Source organism: Phymastichus coffea, unplaced genomic scaffold (assembly GCF_024137745.1).
Source record: "Phymastichus coffea isolate CEN01 unplaced genomic scaffold, Cenicafe_Pcof_1.1 PCOF00135, whole genome shotgun sequence".
Taxonomy (NCBI): domain Eukaryota; kingdom Metazoa; phylum Arthropoda; class Insecta; order Hymenoptera; family Eulophidae; genus Phymastichus; species Phymastichus coffea.
In genome coordinates, this window is record NW_026706946.1 from 65,980 (window position 1) to 89,707 (window position 23,728).

General features: G+C 36.3%; 3 protein-coding genes across 10 annotated transcripts in view; all 3 read left to right on the forward strand.

Moving 5' to 3' along the window:
- The window catches only part of LOC131671802 (fat-like cadherin-related tumor suppressor homolog), a 65,750-nt gene extending 54,648 nt beyond the window's left edge, over positions 1–11,102 (forward strand). For 3 of the 5 annotated variants that reach the window (XM_058948526.1, XM_058948528.1, XM_058948530.1), the window contains 10 exons: positions 420–1,724; positions 1,792–2,441; positions 2,620–2,988; positions 3,067–5,520; positions 5,599–6,551; positions 6,620–7,100; positions 7,178–7,484; positions 7,829–7,972; positions 8,235–8,390; positions 8,469–11,102. In XM_058948526.1, coding sequence (XP_058804509.1) covers positions 420–1,724; positions 1,792–2,441; positions 2,620–2,988; positions 3,067–5,520; positions 5,599–6,551; positions 6,620–7,100; positions 7,178–7,484; positions 7,829–7,972; positions 8,235–8,390; positions 8,469–8,983 — 7,334 coding nt within the window. In that variant the 3' untranslated portion in view covers positions 8,984–11,102. Of the gene's footprint in view, positions 1–419; positions 1,725–1,791; positions 2,442–2,619; positions 2,989–3,066; positions 5,521–5,598; positions 6,552–6,619; positions 7,112–7,177; positions 7,485–7,828; positions 7,973–8,234; positions 8,391–8,468 lie in introns of those variants that run through there. The other 2 variants (XM_058948527.1, XM_058948531.1) reach the window with 2 other exon arrangements.
- Positions 11,103–13,083: 1,981 nt separating this feature from the next.
- LOC131671782 (uncharacterized) lies at positions 13,084–17,306 on the forward strand. 2 transcript variants are annotated; one of them, XM_058948502.1, is made up of 6 exons: positions 13,084–13,652; positions 14,186–14,757; positions 14,815–14,988; positions 15,080–15,216; positions 15,471–15,781; positions 15,860–17,306. In XM_058948502.1, the coding sequence occupies exons 2-6, from the start codon at positions 14,379–14,381 to the stop codon at positions 15,912–15,914; spliced, it is 1,056 nt and encodes a 351-aa protein (XP_058804485.1). In that variant the 5' UTR covers positions 13,084–13,652; positions 14,186–14,378; the 3' UTR covers positions 15,915–17,306. The 2 variants fall into 2 exon arrangements, with proteins under 2 accessions (XP_058804485.1, XP_058804484.1); XM_058948501.1 differs by having other exon boundaries at positions 13,087–13,652; positions 15,071–15,216.
- Positions 17,307–20,130: 2,824 nt separating this feature from the next.
- Positions 20,131–23,662, forward strand: LOC131671779 (CCR4-NOT transcription complex subunit 7). Of its 3 annotated transcripts, none has more exons than XM_058948492.1 (7): positions 20,131–20,453; positions 20,759–20,865; positions 21,448–21,633; positions 21,700–21,856; positions 21,933–22,209; positions 22,293–22,433; positions 23,081–23,662. In XM_058948492.1, the coding sequence occupies exons 2-7, from the start codon at positions 20,850–20,852 to the stop codon at positions 23,207–23,209; spliced, it is 906 nt and encodes a 301-aa protein (XP_058804475.1). In that variant the 5' UTR covers positions 20,131–20,453; positions 20,759–20,849; the 3' UTR covers positions 23,210–23,662. The 3 variants fall into 3 exon arrangements, with proteins under 3 accessions (XP_058804475.1, XP_058804477.1, XP_058804474.1); XM_058948494.1 differs by lacking the exon at positions 20,131–20,453 and adding an exon at positions 20,590–20,682; XM_058948491.1 differs by lacking the exons at positions 20,131–20,453; positions 20,759–20,865 and adding an exon at positions 20,879–21,053.
- Positions 23,663–23,728: the final 66 nt, after the last annotated feature.

The window sequence follows — 23,728 nt, forward strand, 5'->3', positions numbered from 1 at the left end:
CTAAATCATCTTTTGTGCTATATTATTTTTTAAATTCTTTATGTGTATTTTACCGTTTTTAATTCTTATTGTTGTGTGTATCTATGATATTTCACTGGCCATTTATTCAATCTTTATCTATGTGTGTGTAGTCTTATTTTGTTATTTAATTATCATATACAAGTAAAAATGACAACAAAACTTAATATGCCAAACTCGCTACTCAAAAAAAGCAAAAAATATTACTTTTTAATGAACGCAAACTAATTTGCCTTGAGTGAGCTTTATTACGTGCACATGTGAATAAAAAACAGATATACATATATCTATATCTGCATGTACGTACGTTACACAAACACGCATTTTAGTAAACTCGGCACGTTTCTCTTGAAACATGCAACATCTCGCATTAGCAAACTTTTGTCTTCTCTCTGCCACAGGTGTGATCTACGTGGTGGACGAACTCGACTATGAACAGAAGAAGCAATACGACTTGACGATACGCGCCACAGACAGCGTGTCCGGAGTCTACGCAGAAGTACTCGTTTCCATCTTGGTGCTCGATGTCAACGATTGTCCCCCGGAATTCAGTCAAGACTCTTACAACATCTCCGTGTCGGAGGCAGCACTTTTTGGCACTGAACTGTTGCGGTTATCCGCGCGTGACAATGATACAGGCATCAACAAACAAATTCGTTATGCTATTGAGAACAAGACTGCGGAAGAATACAGCGAAAATAACTTTGATTTATTCCACGTCGATCCGGAAGAAGGAATTGTGTACTTGAAAAGACCGTTGGATCACGAGACAGCAAACTCGCATCATTTCACCGTTGTTGCAACTGATCGAGGTGTACCAAGTTTATCGAGCACAACGCATGTATGGTTAAGTGTAATTGACATGAACGACAATCCTCCGAAATTTGAGCAATCGTCCTACAGTTGTTTTTTGTCCGAGGAAGCCGAAAGAGGCCAATTCGTGACTGTACTCTCGGGGTCGGATCCAGACTTGTTCGATGACAAACTTACGTACACAATCGTCGGTGGCAATAATCAACAGACTTACAGTATCGATCAATCGACCGGTATAATCAATCTTATTAACATGCAGAACTTCGCAGATGAGAAAATGAGTATACTTAATGTCTCGGTAAGCGATGGTGTATATACAAGTTTTGCCAGAGTTAAGATTGAGATTCTACCAGCGAACAAATATCCACCGAGATTTTCAAATCCTGTAGTTGAGGTATTTGTGCCCGAGAATCAACTACCTGGATGGTTGGTTACCCATGTTCTTGCTACTGATAAGGATTTTGGCGATTACGGGACTATTCAATACTCGATTACTTCGGACTACCTCAAAGAATTTTTTGACATTGATAAGGAAACTGGAGATATAACAACAAAGAAAATTCTTGATAGAGAAGTACACAAATTGTTTGAGATAATCGTGATGGCTACTGATGGCGGTGGAAAATCAGGTTTCGTGATCGTTCGAGTGCGAGTTGCCGATGAGAACGACAATACTCCGACTTTCCTTTTAAGAGAGTATAAGGCTTCTATCTACGGAAATTTGTCTGTCAATGTGCCGTTCATGAAGGTCAAAGCCGTTGATGCCGACGATGGTGATAACGCCAAAATCGAGTATTCAGTGTTCGAGCCACCGAGTTCAAAAATTAAAAATGTCTTTGGGGTTAATCCTAATAATGGGGCTATCTTTCTGAAAGAGAGTGTTAAAACTCATGGTAAGTGTTTTTGATTTTCAAGGGGTAGATAAGTTGACAAGATTTAATATTTGCTTGTTTCTATTAGAAAACCAAGTGTTCCAACTGTTCATTCGAGCCCAAGACAAAGGTATAAATCCACACCACGTCGACGTGCCATTGGATATTTACGTGATGGGTCCGGAGGAAATACCGCCGTTGTTTGAGCGCAAGGAAGACAAATTTTTCGTTCCCGAAGCGTCGACAATAGGCACACCGATCACTCGTTTGAAAACAGTAACTCGCATCAACAGCACAATTGCCTGTCGAATCATTTCAGCGGGTGATAACTTTCCCTTCTTAATCGATCCGAAGACCTGTCGAGTAACATTATCAGTCATTTTGGACCGAGAAATCAGGGACAGCTACTTAATTGGTGTATTGGCGGAAACAGACTCGAGTCCACCATTAACTGCATTAGCAGAGATTAGCTTGCAAGTGTTGGACGAGAACGATCATGCGCCAAAATTCGAAAGTAATCCATACACCGTTGTAGTAGCAGAGAATATTGACGAAGGAACGGCAATTTTAAAAGTTATCGCTCACGACGAGGATTTAGGAAGCAATGGAGAAGTACGTTACTCATTTGGCTCAGATATCGGTGAATTAGCAAATGTTTTCACCATCGACGCTTATACCGGCTGGATATCAAGTCTCGTGCAACTGGACAAAGAAAAACAGCCCGATTACAAATTCCAGGTAATAAAATGGCATATCATACGCGCGAGCATGTGAATATCGCTTTGATGCGAACCGTATATCAAATTAATCTCTCGTCATTAATATCACGTTCAGGGCATGCTCATCCAATCTAGCTAATGGAATTCTCATGGTGAAATTGGATAATCCGATATTAATACTCTCGATTTATTAACAGGTGGTCGCTACCGATAATGGAAACCCACGTCACTTTGCACGCACCACCGTGTTTGTTAAATTGAAAGACTATAATGATCATCCGTCGTCTTTTGCCATCGACGACACTGGATATCAAGCTGCTGTCAAAGAAGATGCACTGCCTGGAACTGTTGTCGTTGAGTTGACAACAATTGATAAAGATGTAGATATGAATACTCCGTTTGATTTTTACATTGTCTCTGGTGATCCAAGGTCGCAGTTTGCAATTAGATCGACTGGACAGGTTTACGTGGCTAAGGCACTTGATCGAGAAATAGTGAATTCTTATGAGTTGACCGTTTTTGGCACTGATGGAAAGTTTGTTTTCGAAACTAAAGTTACTGTTCATGTAAGCTCTTGAACTTTTTGAGAATCAAGTTTGAAAATTAAACTCTAAAAATAAATAAAACATTTTGATTTTTTCCAGATTCTCGACGTCAACGACAATCCTCCATACTGCCTAAAGTATCGCTATCGTGAAATCCTGTCAGAAGGTTCTCATCCAGGTAGCTACGTTCTGTCAGTCCTCGCAACAGACTACGATGACGAACCAAATGCTAAACTACGTTTCTATCTAACCGGAGAGAAAAACGAAAAGTTCTCTCTTGACAAAGAAACCGGCGTTTTAAAGACCGCAGGTCAGCTCGATCGTGAAAGTCAGGCTAAATACGTACTAACCGCTCATGTGCAAGACCGAGACAAGCCATCATGGGAATGTTCTTCACAACTAGAAATTTTCATTTCCGATCTAAATGACAATGCGCCAAAATTTAGTATGCAGGCATACAGTGTGATGCTACCGGAGGATGTGGAAATTGGTACACTTGTTACTAAAGTTCACGCAACAGATGATGATATCGGTATCAATCGGAAAATTCGGTATGAGTTCATCGATTCGGCTAACGATCACTTTATCATCGCCCAGGATAGTGGCATCGTAACTCTGGCCAAACCTTTAGATCGGGAGACAAAAGCATTGTACAACGTAAGCATTCAAGCTTCTGATCAAGGAATACCTCAACTGTCTACCACAACTTATCTGGTAGTTCATGTACAAGACATCAACGACAATCCGCCAGAGTTTACGTCTAAATACTATTTTGCTCAAGTCCCAGAGATTGATGCCGTGGGCACTGAAGTAGCTCGGGTTTTGGCTACATCTAAAGACACGGGTATAAACGCAGAAGTATACTACTCGATTGTTGGTGGTAACGAACATAAGAAATTCCAGATAGACTTAAAATCCGGTGCGGTATCGATTGCCGAACAACTCGACTACGAACGAGCCAAAGAATACTTCCTAACAATTCAGGCAATAGACGGTGGAATACCACCACTGTCAAATCATGCTACAGTCAATATCACAGTTCTTGACAGCAACGATAATGCACCAATGTTTAGTCAATCGTCATATCGAGCTTCAATTCGCGAAGACGCAAAACCAGGCGAAAAAATCATTCAACTTTTTGCTAATGATCTCGACAGCAATGAGAACGGCCAAGTGACTTATGCCATCGAGCGAGGTGATCGATTAAAGCAATTTTCCATTGACAAAAATACTGGTCAAATCTCCGTAGCCAGTAGTCTTGATCGAGAAACGATCGCCACTTATGCACTCGAAGTACACACACGCGACAATGGCATTCCAACGATGTCAAATTACGTGATCGTTAACGTTGAGATTCTCGATGCAAATGATAATCCACCGTTGTTCTCTCAAACCAATTATAGTACTGTCGTACAAGAAGATAAACCACTCGGTTATACTGTTCTTCAGTTTACAGTAACCGACGCCGACGCAGAACCAAATGCAGATCCTTACACCTTTGACTTCAGATCGGGTAACGAAGGCGATGCTTTTAGATTAGAGCAAGACGGTACTTTACGCACTGCCACGAAATTTAGTAACAGGGTCAAAGATAAGTATCTATTGCATATCAGGGTTTTCGATAATGGAAGCCCACCATTGTACTCCGATGCCTACGTTCTCGTGAAGATCATCGAGGAGTCGCAGTATCCACCTGTGATAACTTTACTCGAAATTACCATTAACTCATACATGGATGAGTATCTTGGAGGCATTATTGGCAAAGTTCATGCCTCGGATAAAGATCCATACGACACTCTACTTTACAGTCTTGTGCCGACATCACCAAATAGACCAAATACTGACTTCTTTCAAATAGATAAATTAGACGGTACGCTGGTGGCATTACCACGACTCGATATTGGCGAGTATCGCGTGAATGTCAGCGTGACAGACGGCAAATTTACTTCATACTCAATCGTCAAAGTCAACGTCGACCTCATCAGTGACATTATGTTAGAGAATTCTGTTATTGTGAGATTCCGTGAAGTTAGTCCTGAAGATTTCATTCTTAAACATCGCAAAGGATTCATAAGAACTGTGCGAAACGCCATGAATTGCAGGCTAAAAGATATTATCATTTTGAGTGTACAACCTTCTACCGACTCGGAAACAAACGTCATCAAATCTCGAGCAATCAGACAAACGGTCGTTCACAATGATCTGGATATACTTTTCGCCGTGAAAAGATCCAGCCCCAATGAGTTTTATAACTCCGACAACATACGAGAGGCACTTAGTCATCATATTAAGGAACTGGAAGCCTCTACGAAACTCGTTATCGAAGATATCGTGCGTTACAAGTGTAGTAAAGGCTATTGTGTCTACGGCGAATGTCACGACAAAGTCATTCTCGACTCGCAGCAGATCAGTCCTATCGCTACTGATGTAGTCAGCTTTGTTTCACCAAGACATCGACATCGCACCGAATGCACTTGCAAGGAAGGTTATGATGGTTCACATTGTGAAGTTGTTGTTAATGAATGCGCGAGAAATCCATGTCCAGGTTTCAAGGTAAAACTAACTTATAAATATTTAATGTCGTTTCTAACCTAAAATATTGAAACGAATTTTTTAATGTGTTTTTTGAAGGTGTGTGTGCCCGATTCATCAGTAACAGGCTATACCTGCCAATGTCATGAGGGTTTTGCTGGTCAGACCTGCGATATTGATATCTCAAAGTGTCACGATGAATCGTGTTACATTCCACGCAATCCAATATCGTTTAGTGGCAAGAGTTATGCACGCTACAAGATCGAAAAATTTCTCGTTCGTGAAATCATTGAGAACCAATTAAATCTATCACTCCGTATTCGTAGTGTACAACCAACTGGTAGCCTAATGTATGCAGCTGGCACAATTGATTATAACGTTCTTGAAATCGTGAACGGTGCCGTGCAATACCGATTCGATCTAGGTAGTGGCGAAGGACTAGTTCGCGTGAATAGCTTCTACATCAGTGACGGCCAATGGCACGAGATTAAACTAGAACGCGAAGGAAACAATGTAATACTCACCGTTGATAGCAAACATTTAGCTCAAGGTTCTGCACCTGGTATCACCGAGATCTTGAACTTACAACCCAAAGAGTTATACCTTGGCGCTGAAGTTCGTTCGCACCCATCAATCTTGGGTTTCGAGGATGTGCAACGAGGTTTCGTTGGCTGCATGGATGACGTGCGCATCGCTAAGGTTTCAGTGCCACTACATATGAGTGGTTCGAGTAACAGCGTTGTCATTCTGAAGCGATTTGCTAATGTCGAATTCAGCTGCGAACCTAGCACTGTTCTCGTATCGCAAGGTGTTTGCGGATCACAACCTTGTCAAAACGGTGGTACGTGCTCGGAAAGTAAAACCGAAGAGGGTGGATATGAGTGCCAGTGTCACAATCGATTTAGAGGGGCCAATTGTGAGATTGATACAGATCCATGCGCATCGTCGCCATGTCTTTACGGAGGTCGGTGTAGAGTATTGCACGAGATCGGTGATTTTGCGTGCGAGTGCATTGGTACGAGTCTCAGTGGAAAACGTTGTGAATTCGGCAGGTGAGTTGGTTATATTATTTTTTCATTTAATTTTTTTAATGCATTGCAAAAATATCAATTCATTGCAGATATTGCAGTCCAAATCCTTGCTTGCACGGTGGTATCTGCGAGGAGGGCAACACTGATCCAATCTGTAAATGTCAAGGGTTCACTGGTGAACACTGTGAGCTCGATGTTAACGAATGTGAGAAGAATCCATGCTCTAACGGTGGGACCTGTTTGAACGAACTTGGCTCATATCGCTGCGTTTGTCCACCATCAGTGACAGGCTTGAATTGTGGCAATCCTGCCGGCTACGCAACCGGCTTACATATCTCCAACCACATAATCACGTGGGAACAGTTAATATGGATTGGCTTGGCAATGTTGGTCAACATTTTCCTAGTCATTTTTTTCATCACCTGTCGACGCATTCGTAGCAAGCGCACGCGAACTCGCGCCAACAACATCAACAATGAGACGCGTAAACAAATTGTTTTGAACTCGGCTCGTCCTAATGAGCACGAATTCAAACGTAGCTCGAAACTTAGCAATTTAGAAGTGGTGCAGGTAAGTGATAGGTATGATGTATGTGTAGATTTACTGCTTACGAGCAACCGCTTCTTACACTACGTTCATTGTTGCAGAGAGAATGTCCTCCCCAATGTCCACCCCGTCCTGCCTCTTATACCCCGTCATCTAATAACGAGCAAGTGCTACTTAGCTCGGCTGCTGCGGTAGCACTTAATAATCTTGATACGCTTAGGAGTTATGGTAGTGCCGGTGACGAATTAGAAAACTTCCCACCGGATTACTTACGGAATTTGAATAGGAATACCGTACTTACGCAACCGCCCAATCCTACTATTGATCTACCAGCGATTGAAAAAGCAAGCTGGCAAGAACAAATGCAGCTCGCTTCGTTCATCAGCGATGCTACCAAAATTAAGAATGGTAAGGAGTCTTCCTGTCCTTCAGTCCTTTATTAACCTTAACCTGTTCTAGATTCTTCAATTTTTGGTTGCGCTCATTCAAGTTTTTTTTAATTTAGCAGATGGTGAAATCATAAATATAAATTCGTTAATCTTCTGTTAACATTTAAAAAGCTTAAAACAACTATCCATTTGGCATGAAAATTTTTTTCTCTTTAAGAAATATATGTTTTTCAAGTTGCATATTTAAAAAAAATATTTTTATAAAATCAGAATATGATGAAGTAGCAATTTAATATTTATTTATGAAGTACAGTATTTATGTATGAGTATACAAAGAAACTTATCCGATATAAATAATTCCAGACCTGAAACGAGCCGGCCCAGTGGTACCAGAATCGACCACTGGAGGACTTCTACTGAATTCAATAAGAAAAGTACCAACCTCAGTTGGTGGGACTTCCATAGCATCGCTTTCATCGATGGAAGACGATCCCCGCATTGTTGGTGGTAAGTTTGTCATTTTTAATTGAATTTAAAATGAATGAAAACCTGATAAATCAAGTGCGACAGCTTTCATTCACAAAAGGACTCTGGAAAAAACTAACTTTGATTTGAGTACTCGACAATAAATCACTTTTGATCAAATAATTGTATGATTAATCCAAATTTAAAAAGATATATCATTCAGGTGAAAAAACCCTGCAAGGTGATGAACAAGCTGTCTCACATGAACATGTTACAGTACATGTGTTGTCTGCAACGTTTTCAGGTTATCACTGGGATTGCTCAGACTGGGTGAGACCAAGTCAAAATCCATTGCCAAATATTACGGAGGTGCCAGGTAGCGAAGTACCCGATTCTTCCAGTTTCCATAGTAATGAGAGTAATGAGTCAAACACTCATCAGGTGTCCGCAATGCCTCCATGTAAGTATTTGCTGAAAGGAAAATTCTATTAACTATAAGTCAATCATATTAATAACACACCATTATTCAAAATTACAGTGCATGGCCCGATAGACCCAACACGCGACATAGAAACTTTGATCGAGGACCAAGAATCAGAGTATATCGGTGATTCAGAATGTGGTACAGACTTATCGGAGCGCTATACGAGCAGCAAAGGAGGTTTGAATCCATTAGACAGTGGTAGTGAGGAATACAAATACAAAAGCTCCGAGAGTTACCTTCGTCATCCAAACTCATACCTGCCACATTACAACATCCATACAGGCGACACGGAGCCCTTGAATGGCATCCTCGTGACTGACGAGGAGGACGACGACAACGTAGTGCCTTATGGTTTTCCAAGCGCCAGGCGCAACCGCAAGCGGCTCGATGACTCGACCAACGTCATTACTAGCCTCGAGGAGAGAAATTCATTGCTGGGTCCAGGTATTAGTAATAGCGATCTGTCGACCAATCTCTGCGAGATCGATGACTCGGAATTTGAGATCACCCAGCAAAAGAGTAACGAAAGGACGTGGCTAAGTGGTGGCGTCACTCAGACTTCGGTCTGACCGGCACTGAGTTGTCTAGTTTTCTCATTGTATATAGTAGACAAACTTGTAATCGTATAACGGTAATCTGTACAGGCAGCTAATGGACCTTCGTCTTTCTTCTTGTCTTTTAGTACTTAATTTTTTTTTACGAAGAATGTACGCCAAAAAGAAAAAAAATAAAAAAAGAATTTTATCTTTCTTTTCTTTTACCGCGAAGGATAAATTTTTATTTGTGTGAGTGAGCGAGAGAGAGAGAGAGAGAGAGAGAGAGAGAGAGAGAGAGAGAGAAGCATGTGACTAGATTATATTTATTTATCGAAATTTAAAACCATGTGCAACGAAATATCAATCTTATTTTCTTTTTTAGAGCTTTTACGTATGATATTATTTTGCACCAAAAAATTTCCACAGAAAATAGGCACGCGTAAAAAATATAGTTGGACCATGCGAATTGTATCTCATTTATGAAATATAATTAAGTTACAGGCATTAGTTTCTTAGAGTTAATAAAATAGCGAATGAGAAGCGAAAATGAAACAAAAATGAATTATTTTTACTGTGATGATAATAATGTTTGTACGTCAATGATCAAATAACTACAACTACAATTGTACAATAACGATGATAAATGGTGAATAATCGACTGTACGTAAATTCAAGCAAATGTCAAGTATGATTAAACAAAATGCATCATTCTTGTTCATCATAATTTCACTCGTTATGATAATTGTTTGTAATGATCCAATTTTGTGACTCTAAATATCTATTGCCTTATATCTAAGATATGTTTCAAAGTATGGAAAATCAGGTGCTGTAGTATTTTTTTCTATGGAAAATCTGAGCGAGTTTCCATCTTTTAATCTCTTTACAAGACTGGCTATGCACTTTTTCTAGAAACTTGTGCAATGCACTTGATAGCATTTCTTATATACTACAACTGTCAATTTATTTTCATCTTTCTTTTGCATTGATTATGTATGCGTTACATAGAGCTTCTGTATTTATTACTGTATGTTTTCACCTTTTATATGCCATAGAAGTAATTTTAAGTGAGGAACGTGTAATATAAAGTGAAATGAGCGAAGAATTACTTTGACTCGGTTTGCATTCCATTCCGCCTTAAAAGTATTTAAAACCGTAGACGTTCGGTATGATTTCTTTTTTATTTACTATTTTTCAGTCTATGATTATCATCAGAAGCAACTTTATTGGTAAATAACAAGTATAAAATAGAATTATATGAAACAATTTTTATATACTGATTATCTGAAAGCGTGGTGTAGTGCGTAAAGCGAAGCGAGACTAAAAAGTCAATCGAACGTTTCTTATGTTCCTGCGTTATTGCCCTACAGTGCACTGCTAAATACCGAAAAGTTTTTATACACTCAATGTATTAAAATAATGTTGATATTCGGTGTTGCCGGTGCACATTCAAAAAAGGCGCAAAACAGGGTGATTTATATAATATTTGCGTTGTTCGATGCGTGAAATGTATATTGTATAGTTGAGAAAGAATGATAACATGTGTAAAATAATAAGAGAAAACTAAAAAATATCACGAGTATTCTGACAATTCTATTCATTTAAGAACTTCCTCTAATTATTAAAGGTAGCTAATCCTTTTTGCATGGAAACAATGACGTAATATTGAATAATAATCTTTCGACTCAAACAGGTTTTTAAGAATATTTTAAGTACGTAAACCAATCAAAGTTACTCCGGAAAGACAAATTATTTGATTCATCAGTTAACAATTTTTTCAACAGAAGATATTTAAGTAACATGCAGTTATTAAAAATGGTTAAAAATTAACTGAGGGAATTCATAAACGAAATCCACAGCATAGTATGAAATGAGAATATATCCTTTGCAAACAAAAAAAAATGACCAGAATTGTTGTTAAATTATTCATTTGTAAAGAACAAGCTGTTGCAATAAACAAATTTATATTCGCACGTTGATTTTCACATTTTTATAACAAAAGGTCACAATTTCACCATCACCATCGGTACACAACGGTATCAGATACTTATTATTACTATTAGTGATCAAAACTTTGAAATATATACATACGCAAGATCGTTGTTTTATGTATCATATATCATCAATTCATAAATAAATTATATACGACACTGAATTTTACGTTGCTACGAAGTACAAAAAAATGATTACTGTGATTAATAATTAATACCTTCCCTCATTATGGATGAAAATCTTGCTGATTATTATATACAATAAAGAGGAAACGTTGATTCACATCGTTTTATTAAATAAATTGCTGATGAAACATAAAAGTATTTTTAAAGAGGCCAATGCTCCTCCAGGACTAATTAGAAAATACCGCGAATACTATGAGTAAGCTGCCATGAGAAATAAAAATTACAAACGATTAGACAAAAAAGCTCAACTTTGCTAGCTAGCAGTCAGGCAAGTACATACTTTTGCAGATACTTAAATATCAGCTGTGTAAGAATTACCAGTGGACGATTAGCTGCCGGATTCCATTATTCAGATAATGTGCGAACACTAATATTATTTGACTTCTACAAAAACTAATATTTGGCTCGGTGTGTTAAGCTCAATCATCTCGAGTTTTTACAGAAAATTTAATTTTTAAAAATCGATTAATATTAAGATGTTGAAATACGAGGGTCGTTTGAAAAGTCCGTGCAAAAATAAAAACTGCTTGATTTTTTTTAATAAATCTTTTTTATTTTTCAACAGTCTCCTTTCAGGCTTATACACTTCATCCAACGCTGCTCTAGTTTGTTAATCCCTTCCAAATAATAGGATTTGTCCAAGTCTGTAAAATAGGCATTCGTTTTTGCAATCACCTCCTCGTTTGAATAAAATCTTTTCCCCGCCAGTCATTTTTTCATATTAGGGAACAAATAGTAGTCCGACGGAGCCAAGTCTGGAGAATAGGGGGGATGTGAAACGAGTTGGAACCCTATCTCCATCAGTTTTGCGGCCACAGCTGCTGAGGCGTGAGCTGGCGCATTGTCGTGGTGGAAGAGGACTTTTTTGTGGGCCAGTCGTGGACGTTTCTCTAACAACTCGGTTTTCAAACGATCCAATAACGATGAATAATATTCGACTGTAATGGTTTTATCCTTTTCCAGATAGTCGATGAAGATTATTCCTTGCGAATCCCAAAAGACAGTCGCCATAACCTTCCCGACCGAAGGAATTGTCTTCGCCTTTTTCGGAGCAGATTCCCCCTTAGTAACCCATTGTTTAGACTATTCTTTGGTCTCAGGAGTGTAGTGATGTATCCATGTTTCATTTACAGTGATGAAACGATGCTTAAAGTCTTGCGGATTTTGCTGGAACAGCTGCAAACCATTCTTGTAACACTTTACACGATCTCGTTTTTGGTCAATCGTGAGCAATCGCGGCACCCATCTAGCGGATAGCTTTTTCATGTCCAAATGTTGGTGCAAGATATAAACCATTTACTTAGTATAAACCATTATTTAGTATAAACCATTCTAATCGAAGGTACACAATCACCATAATGTTTATGAAGCTTCTGTTTAATCTCTTGAGGCGTTTTGCCTTTGAAAAAGTAATGTTTAATCAATACACGAAATTCTTTTTCGTCCATTTTTTTACAACCACTCGATTTCTTTGATTGAAACGAATGTAAAACGCAAAGTAATTGGCCGATCTGGCTGAAACTTGGTGTGTGCTCTTCCAAGATATGCCACTAACTAAAAATAACCTTGATACGCACTAGTAGCGCCATCTCTCTGACTTTGCACGGATTTTTCAAATGACCCTCGTAGCTGCCAACTGATGTTTAGCATTTAGACGTTTCGTTTTTGTTACTTTTTTTAATAATAATGATTTTTGGAAATGTCACGCTGCTGATATCGTAAAATCGCTGCGCATCTCGACGGCAACGAAAAATAGGAATGTTTTTGGCATGGCTGCAAGAATGCCTTTGAAATAATGGACGTGCCGTACATTTACAATTACAGTAATGGGCTTCCAAAAATAAAATAATATTTTTATAATTTTCTTGTAAAATGAGAACTAATGTAACAAAACATTGCGAACTTATATATATGTTCATAAAGAAGTTATACGTACACAAATACACACGCACACACACACACGCATACACACACATATAATATTATACCGTAGCAAAAATCGAATTTAAGTTTTTGGTTAAGCATTGTTTTCTAATTGAAAACTGCGCGCGTTACGAATGGAAAGTCTGTGCTATATATTATATAGGCGATGATAGAATGAGAGGGATCGAGAGAGGGGGAGGAGAGAAAAGAGAGAGAAAGGAAGAAAAATCGAACAAGTTGTAAAGCGCGCACGCATGAGAGCGGCGCAACAGGATGCGCACGCAGATCCGGGTGTGGAATATAGGCCGGCTCGTGTTTTCTTCCCTTCGTGCATAGGATCCTGTCGCGGAAGGCAGACCTTCGCTTTCGTTTAGCCAGTTATTGACGGTTTTTTGCAAAAGAGCAAGAGAGAGAGAGAGTAAGAGAGAAAGAGAAAGAGAGAGAGAGAGAGAGAGAGAGAGAGAGACAGACAGAGTGTGTCGATGGGCAGTAGACAAAAGAGACGGACGTTGCGAGACGTGTTTGACGTATTATTGAAGCTTGAGAAAGTCGGCTGTTGGGATCACATAGAACAATAATTGATCATTCTCGATCTTCGTCACGTGGTAAGTTCTTTCATACAGGGAGTCGAACAAATCGAACATGGCTGAATGGTATACGTATATATTGAAGCTTAGCGGATAGTTGATCGTCGTTAAAAGTTACAAAATAATCGATAAGCTTTCGCTTTGCTCACTTTTAAGTTTGTGCGTGAAATGATAAACCAGATGTACATGCGAGTGGAAAATATTAAAAAATGTTAGGGAAGGTCTAACGTGCTCGTACTTATTTGTATCTTCTTATCTAAAGTAATAGTTTTGCAACAAGAATAAGTTAATTTCATGCTAATATGTGACCGATGAAGAGAATAAATTACACCACTTTCACTGTACCCACGGGCAAATGATTTGTTTTATTATTAGTTGATTAATTCGACCTCTCGTTTCATTAATTATCATCGTCAAAAATAGAGCTCGATCAATCATCAATGAATTAAAAAGAAACTCAACTTGTACGAAGAAGGCTCATTGTCAGTGAATGCACTCTCACGAGCTACGAAGCTTGGATAATTCATTTGCTTCCGTGGTTTTTCAAACAGAGCCAAGCTCAAGTGTAGTCCCAAGACAAGATCCGCTCGATTGGGAGCAGCTCGTTGCCGAGTTGATTTGGAAGATAAGACTGCGCATGACTCGTTCAAAGCAGCAACAGCAACGCACGAGACTTTCCACGAAGCAACGCTCAAACGTCCGGCTTTCACCATTACGAGCCCAAGATCCCCGAAAGTCACGGCGATGCCGCCGCAAGAGTCGTTCCTCCACCAGGACCCGCAGGCCCGTCAGCAGGCCAACGAGCAGCGCTTCGGCGAGATGGCGAGTGCAATAGACGAGTTGCGCCGTCAGCTGACGGATGTCCAAACAGAGATGGAGCGACAGACAGCGCTCTATGACCTGGAGCGCACGCAGCTGCAGAAGGAGCGGCGCGCGATGCACGAGGAACGCCTGCGGATGGCCAACCTGCTCGGCGATAAACTGCAGAGCGCCACGGAGACCGAGCAGGCCGTCAGGCTGAGAATGAAGACTCTGCAGGACACACTCCAGATGATCAAGCAAAAGAACTCTACGCTGTTAGCATGCAGCCAGGCCAATACCGTGGCTCTTAGAGACTACGCAGGTGAGACCCTTTCGGCCGTCGACTTGCAAACAAAAACATTTGGGTCTTGTTTCTTAGTTGAAAGATACGAAGAGCAGCCTGTTGCGTCGCACTATCTGCAGGAGAGGCAAAGGGTAGACGCTGACGCGGCCGCTAGAGCCTTCGAGGAAAGGTTGCAGATTACAGAACGGGTCGACCTTGGCAACGACTCCGATATTCCGATCGATCCTAGGACCGATGAGGCATTTTCAGGTACGCAAGTTCATTTTTGGTAATCGCTTCAATATCTTAATATTTCTTTGAATATTTTTACGAATATTATCTAATCTGACAGATATTCCAGAGTACTGTAACATTCAAGAGATGCAGCAATTTTGGGATGAGCGTCATCGAGTTGCCGCAGCATCGCAGAGCTCGACCGAGAATCATCAAGGAAATGATAAAGTTAGATGGGATTTGAAAGAATGCATTGATAGCACCGTGAGTACACCATGCCTGTTTACGTTCATTAAGGCAAAAAGCACGCAAATAGGACACATGTTGTTTATTTATTTTATTATTCATTTCTTCGAAATAACGTGCGTTTTGAAGAGAGCACCAAAAAATGCGCAAATTATTGTTTATTAAAAGTTAAAAAACGACACACGCGTGCTTACGCGTGTTATGTGTTAAAAAAGCATGTATCGTTTTTTAATTGGATACGAAACTAACTGGAAATGTATTTTATCATTCAGGACTATATGAAATCTTCTACCTCGTTCATGGAATCATATCCATTAGCTGTAATGAAGTTGCATAGTTTCATCGAAGAAATAGAAAAGCTAGTTGAAACTCCAAAGTCTTCCAGGGATATTCATTTTTATCGCAAACTCAAATCCAAAAATAGACTTATGAGAATGTCCTATCGGGTTTTCTTTGAAAATCTCAAGAGATACGGCACGCAAGAAGATGTCGATAGATTTCGAGAATTAGACGAGAAAAGTTTGAATGTCTTGGAGCGAGCAAATAAGGAACTTGACGATTTAAAAAAAATAAAAATGTTTAGGTAAATGTCATAGTCACTATTGATATAATGAAATTCTACAAGGAAATTTTTAATTGCTTGATTTTATTTTCTTTTTAGGTACACGTTCAATGCTGAACGCGCCAAACAGATGAGAATTACGGAAAACAAATAAAGTTTATTGTCTAATATTTATTAAACTGACTTTTCAACTTGTGTAATTCAAGTTTTACAATTTTTCTAACTGGAGCAAGAACGATTCTCCACGAGTAAATTAATTTAAATTATAGTAAATTAATTTAAATTTACTCGTAGGGAATTAAATTGGAATTAAAATTGGAAAATTCTCAAAGTTTAATGTTTATGGTTCCAGTTGATAATACAGGCACAATAAATAGAGGACCATTGAATTATTCGTTCAACTTGTTGCGGATTTTTGCGTGTTAATGTGATTTATGAAGACTGTCGAATTTTATTGAACTACTTATTTACAACCTGCATCATTTTAACAAATATAGACTAGCCAACTCTTTGTTATAGATTCATTGTTACTATTTAATCTAAAATCTTTGAATATTATACTTCCTGATGTAAAATTCTACATAATTTTCAAAGTTTATTTATAATAATAAACTATAGATTTAGTTTAATGAATTGTTTGATTACATATCGATGTTCTTTAATAATTCACTTTATGTGAACCAAATGGCAATTTAAAATATGCCGTTCAATGTTGTAAATTAGTATATCTTAAAGAAGTGGAATATTTCATTCACTATAACTATATTAATGTTGTGAACGAAGAAGCCGCTAACACAAAGATGATAAACATAAAAATGACGTAATTTTTAATGTCGAGTCCATACGAATTACATACGGAATTTCCAATTGTTGGATAAAATAAATAAAATGTATTTATCTAAGCGTATGTTCGATGTGCGTTTGCAAGTTTATTATATTTACAGATGTGTGCGGGCGTGCGTGCATGCGCGTGTGTGTGTGTGTGTGTGTGTGTGGAGTAAGAGGGGGGAAGAGAGTGATTTAAATATGATTTTTTGTGATGTCGACGTTGTTTAATATGTTGTACAGAAAATATGAAAAAATATATATCTTGGAATTATTTTAAAACAATAAAAATATTTGTGATTGTATTGTTATTTGAAAACATTCTATCTGAAAAAAAATCTCCGATTTATTTCAAGCTATACAAAAGGAAGAGCTACTTTTTTTTCTGTGGTCTATCTTTACAAAGAGAAAGCACAATTTTACATTTGTAATAAAAATTACAATTTTTATTATTATTTATAGATGTATTAGGCATCATATATAATCAAATTATAAAAGTTATGCGCACATACGGAATCAGTTAAACCAAATCCAATGGGAATAAGTAGCATAATTAATTTTATATCCATGGACTGTTACAAATTTTTTCTAATCAGATTACACCTAATTTTTGGTGTGCAGAAAATCGCGCACGGTTGTATTATATACAACCTATTATGTACAGTAAATTTCGTCAATTTGTTTTTACACAAGGAGTATTTTTAGAGTTGTGCATCGGAATTTAAATTAAAAGAAGAATTATGAGTTTTAAATATCGTTATAAATAAACTATCATGCAAAAGTGAATTATGTACAATAAAAAATAATTATTGTGCACATAATTTTCGTGCGCACATCTGGTATCATTATCATATAATTATTGTATTAATTTCATATAGTAAATAAAATGAATTATGTTTTATAAACTTCAACTAAGAAACAGTTTCATTAGAAAATCAAAGTTATTCTTATCATTTTTTTCGCGTACAATCAAAATAATAATTGAAAATTTTTTTTGCAAAATAGTTAGTAAGTTCTTATATAAGAACTTATCGTGTACAATGACTTCATTAATAGAAAACTATAAGTTAGATCTTACGCGAAAATTTATATAAGAAATTACATAAGAATTTACTTAGAAATTTTTATAAGAGGCTGGTACTAAAGTGGAAACAGCCATCTAACCCAGCCGGCAGACTATCAACAAAAAAAATACCAGTCGAATTATTTGTAACTGCACCCTCTAAATGTGCTATTAACTTAAACAGCACCCTTCTAGTACTCTGAGAAAAATTAATGAATAATGCTTGTTTTACGGAATCTTTCAACAGCGATATCTCGATAAATAATCAATATTTTTAATAAGTAATCGTTCAGAAAACTAAACCTTGGTTAATCTTAATTAAGCCTACTTTACTTTTTTGAAATTGTTAATGCTAATAACAAATAATTAATAAAAGTGATTCTCTATTCAACATAGTACAAATGCTCAGGACGCATGCGCGAATTATGAAATGTAGGCGGTAATAAAACTAAAATATACTTTTTTTTGTATGATGTGAAATTATTGAAAATACTTTTTTTTATTAGACACCGTCGTTTGACGGAAGTATATACTGAAACAGTAGATTACGTATCTAGCGTGGAAAGTAGGTGATTCCCGCATGGGCAAAGCTTATCACCCGAGTTAATAGTACATTACGATACAAGTACGGGAAAGTAGATTCTTGTCTCGTGTGGCGTTTACGCCCGAGCGAAGCTAGAATATACTTTCCCGCACTTGTATCGTAATGTATACTATTCATTACTTTTCAACACACTATACATCAAGTGGTAACTGCGCGCCCTCTTAGCAGGAAGTACAGGCCCGCATGGTCAGCCTTGAGCCTAGAGAGTTAGATACCCGGCGCAATTGATAATCAGGAACGTACCGTCGCTCTACGAACCCAATGAATGATCAGGAGGAACCGACGTGCCATCGACCAACACCAGCAGCTCTCGCGCTAATCGCTGCTAGCTTGCGTTTGCTTTTTCACTCTCTTGTCACTCGTCGTGATCAACAAGTGCGGCCACTTGTTGATAGTTGACATTGACGGTTATTTAAAAAAATAATCCATTCCTACTATTAATACAGCTTTTATATAAGAGTGTGTACCTTTACAATAATAAAAGTACAGATCTATGTTACCGACTGATTTTTCAGGTGCATGTGCGTATGATTGTGTGAGAAATAATATTTATTCTTTATCGGATGGTTATAATAATATTTTGATTTGATAGAAAAACTGCGTGTGATGTTTGCTAACGATTGAACAGATTTATTTCTCTAAAAACTTTATTGAAATTAAAAATCCACGCAGATACAGTTATCGATGATCTGTGAGTGATCAACTTTGATAATTATGTTATCAATGAAAATGAAATTGCGCGGAGTTATAAATAATTTTTGCTATATTTGTTAACTATGCGCAATTTTTCTATAATTTTTTTCGGTTGATTTTCGTTGATTTTTCACTGAGTTCTTTTATCCTACCAGTATAAGAACTATACTGATAGGAATGGCTTATTTTTTCAATAATCAATAACTTTAAGTACTTCAATATTCACATGGCATAAAAAATCTACTTCTAACATTGATGGTCATTTTAGAAAAAACCCATTCCTATATATATATACATTAATATGAAAATGTGCAGATCTATGTTACCGACTGATCTTTCGGGTGCATATATCGCTGTTGTGAAAAATAATATTTATTATTTATATAATATTCTTTATCGAATGGTTATAATAATATTTTGATTGGATATAAAAGCTGCGCATAATTTTTGCTAACGATTGAGCTAGTTTACGTAAGTAGAAATAGTATTTAAACGTCACGCAAATACAATAATCGATTTTCTTATCCTTATATTGCAACGGTAGTCGATTTATATATATATACACACACACACACACACACACACACACACACGCATTTATTTACTTAATATTTCTTTTGTTTTTATTAGTTGATAAAAGTTCTAATAATTATTAGTACTAAAAGTCATTAATCAAGGATTAATAATTATAATTATGATAATTTAGATAATATATGACTTTTATCGAATAATATATTTAAAAATTAATGAAGTGTCCGAAAACTAATTAATTAAAATGTTTTTTAATGGCAAAATATATCTGAATAACATTGACAAATCAAAAAGCATTTCTTTTTGAATAATTTAACTGAATAATGTTCGAGATAAACATCTTTAAAACAAACATTTGATACACCATTAATACCAATTTATTTTTATATAAAAAATTAAAATAACAAAATTAGATTTTAATTATTAAAAAATGTAATTTATTATTGTAGCATATTACTAAATAATAAGCCGAATTATCAATCTTTTCATGCTAAAATAGATTTCTTAGCATCATTTACATTAATGGACGGGTAATATACGACTTTTTTTCGATACAACGTATGTAATTTACATATTCACGGGCATATATGTAGTACTGAGTAGAGTACGGACTACGGATACATCTTGTAGTGTAATTTATGATTCTTGTTATTGAGAAAAGTAAAACATTTTTTCGAAAACTAATAAATCTTCATTAGAAAGCATATAATAATGAATAATTTGACTACATACATACATAGAATTTTTTGAAATTCAGAGTGTAATCGCTTACTATACGTGTTAAATTTTATATTATTTATAACTTTTGAAAATTCAATTTTTTGGGTGCAATTTCATTTTAGTAGGTTGCAAATCGAAACGAACAATTTGACATAGTATAGTATATATTTCTTTCCAAGTACTCACTACCTTTCAGGATCTAATGCATCTAGACTTCTAATGTCAGGCTTCTCGAAGCTTTGCAATTAAAGACCTTAGTAAGTCAACATAACCTTTTGTTGTTTATTTATTAACTTATTTTTATATATCAAGCGTATCTGCTATTGATAGCATATTAATTAGCTCAACTTTTTGTTCGAAACAGCGAGAAATCCGAATAACTGATATTCACCGCAATCTTAACCTAAAAAAGTGATGTTTTGGTTGCGAGGAGTTGTTCGTTTATCCCGGTTTCATATGAAAATTTCATCGTTGCCAATGTTGAAAGTGATTGCCGAAATTTAGCGATTTGTTTTGGACTATAGGAAATAAATGATAAGCACGTGTAATGTTTTGATTTTAGTGATGTGAGGCCTACTGGGAAACAGTGACGACAGGGACAACAATAAGATTGGCTTACCTCTCGTCAAACTGTTACAAACAAAACCACACCTATGCCCTCTGCCACAGGTAGTCACCTCACTTACCTCTTAGTATTCAGGTTGATTTATGATAACTTGTGTGATTTTGTGTCTGTGTCAATATGTTGTATCAACGACCAGATGGTCTTGTTACTGTTGTCTATCCCAAGACTCCAGAGATTTCTGAAAACTATGTGTTGCATACGTATTTACAGGAGATTCAAGAAAGACGCAAAGGTTCTTTTTGATTTTTATGTTCTATAAACACCTTGTGAACTTCTCGAAAAGATTATGCTACTCCATACTTTGAGGCTCATCCAAAATGTGCACTCACTATTGTTTCAAGAGAAGATGTGCTTGTTACGCGAGTTTAAATGGAGTGTCCTTTCCATTGGAGGTTCTTTTGTTATTCGTGCTATAAATGAAGACCTTCCAAGTTCTTGTTTTGCTTACATAATTAACAATTTTTCCAATGTTACTCTTTTTAAATATTTAATGCTTGATTAGGACATTCTCAGTATAATTTTGATATATTATTATGCTTTTTGTTATTGTATTTTATCCTTAAATTTTTTAGTTTCTGAAAAATTATACAAAAGTTGTACTAATTACTGTGTAATATTGTTCATAGGTGGTGCCAACCCTTTAGGGCAGCAGAAAGGGGGAGGTAATATGCCCAGCAATGAAGAGTGTGGAATCAGAGATGTCTGGGCCCATAACCTTGAAGATGAATTTCGTACAATGAGACAAGTTGTGCAACAATATCAGTATATTGCCATGGATACAGAATTTCCTGGAGTTGTTGCGAGACCTATTGGTAAATATATTACTTAGAAAAAGATATAGAAAAAACAAAAATCCATGAAATTTTTATCATTTACAGGTGAATTTAGAACAAGTGCAGACTACCAGTACCAATTATTACGTTGTAATGTAGATCTATTAAAAATTATCCAATTAGGTCTCACATTTCTTGATGATCAAGGAAATACACCACCAGGATATACCACATGGCAATTCAATTTCAAGTTCAATTTGCAGTAAGTAATTTATTATGTAGTTGTATTGTTGTGTAGGTGTCACATTTATTTTATATCGAATTTTGAATTTCAATAGAGAAGACATGTATGCCCAAGATAGCATAGATATGCTAACTAATAGTGGTATTCAATTTAAAAAGCACGAAGAAGAAGGAATAGACCCATTAGAATTTGCAGAATTGTTAATGACTTCGGGAATTGTGTTAGTTGACGATATCAAATGGCTGTCTTTTCACTCTGGTTATGACTTTGGTTACTTGATGAAGCTTTTAACAGATCAAAATTTACCACAAGATGAAAGTGAGTTTTTTGAGCTCTTGAGGATATATTTTCCAACAATCTATGACGTAAAGGTTGGTATTACATATTAGGTTTTATTTATTCTGCTTATCCATAGTTAGGAGAATTGATAACAATTGAATTATATATCTTTCAGTATCTTATGAAGTCTTGTAAAAACTTGAAAGGTGGGTTACAAGAAGTTGCAGAACAACTTGAACTACAAAGAGTGGGTCCTCAGCATCAAGCTGGCTCAGACTCACTTTTAACGGGAATGGTCTTTTTTAAAATGAGGGAGGTATGTTCCATCTACTTTCTCTAGGTACATATGTGCCAACAAGGAAACAATTCTGATACCGAAAAAATTTTCAAATATAAGTTTGATAAACATTGCTCGCGTTATTTTTGCCAGATTCAAAAAGAAAAGGAGATTCTGGGTTCAAACTAAATTTTTTTGTTAAAGAATTGTAAAATATTCGGTTCATTATGATAACTAAAGTTTTTTATTTATGTCCCCGTTTCAAGGTGTATAAATAAAAAGAAGCGTATTTAGATACATCATAGTTTTGCTAACTAGATTATACCCTTCAGGTGTGCTTATATCTATGTTCAAATGTTTTCTGAAGTACACCTTAAGAGGATAACATAGTTAACAAAACATTATGATGTAAATAAAAACTCTTCTTTTTATTCACCTTAAAACGGGAATATTAACAAAAAACTTGATAAGCTTTTCTATGTCCACACATCTCTCTGCAAGTTAATTTTAATAGGTAGGTTGGGCTTATTTTAAAGGATATGCTTCCGCCACAGTCTTGTTTTCTTGTTAACTTGATTGAAGCATAACTTTTCGAGTATCTGCAAAAAATATATTTGATGTCGTCTTTTTTAAATTAATATTGTCTGTTTTGATAAAATTTTAATTTATATTCAATTTTTCGTCAGATGTTCTTTGAAGATAACATCGATGATGCTAAGTACTGTGGACATCTCTACGGTTTGGGTACATCGTTTGTGGTCAATGGTTCGGGCGGTTACTTAGACACCAACGGCGATAACTCATCGCCATCGTAATAAGGAAAAAAGAGAAAAAAATCAACAAACTTAAAAAGAAGAATAGTGTCATCATATTCATATGGAAGAGAAAATAAGAATTGAATGGAAGTAATGATTTCTTTGTGTATAATACCAGCGCAATCGAGAAATCCAGTTTATATCTCTTGTGTAGATTCTGTACAACTTAATGTTCAAACTCTTTAAGTTTTGATTTTCTTATTACTACTTTTTTCTTCTTTTTTTATTTCTACTTTATAAACTTTTCCTCGAAACATGAACTCTAGGTAAAAAAAATTAACGGAAAAAAAGTTTTATATATAAAAAGAAAAACAATGAGAAAACAAAAATCAGCGTCGATTATTTTTGCTCTATTATTGTCCTTCTGTTAATTATCTTTTTCTTTTAAAAACAAACAAAAAACAACTAATTATTATTTTTCATTTTAACTCCGAAACTGAAATAAACTGTGATTTTTAAACAAAATATTGTTTCATCTTATATGTAATACCATTCACGTCGTTCGAGAGATCAGTGGTC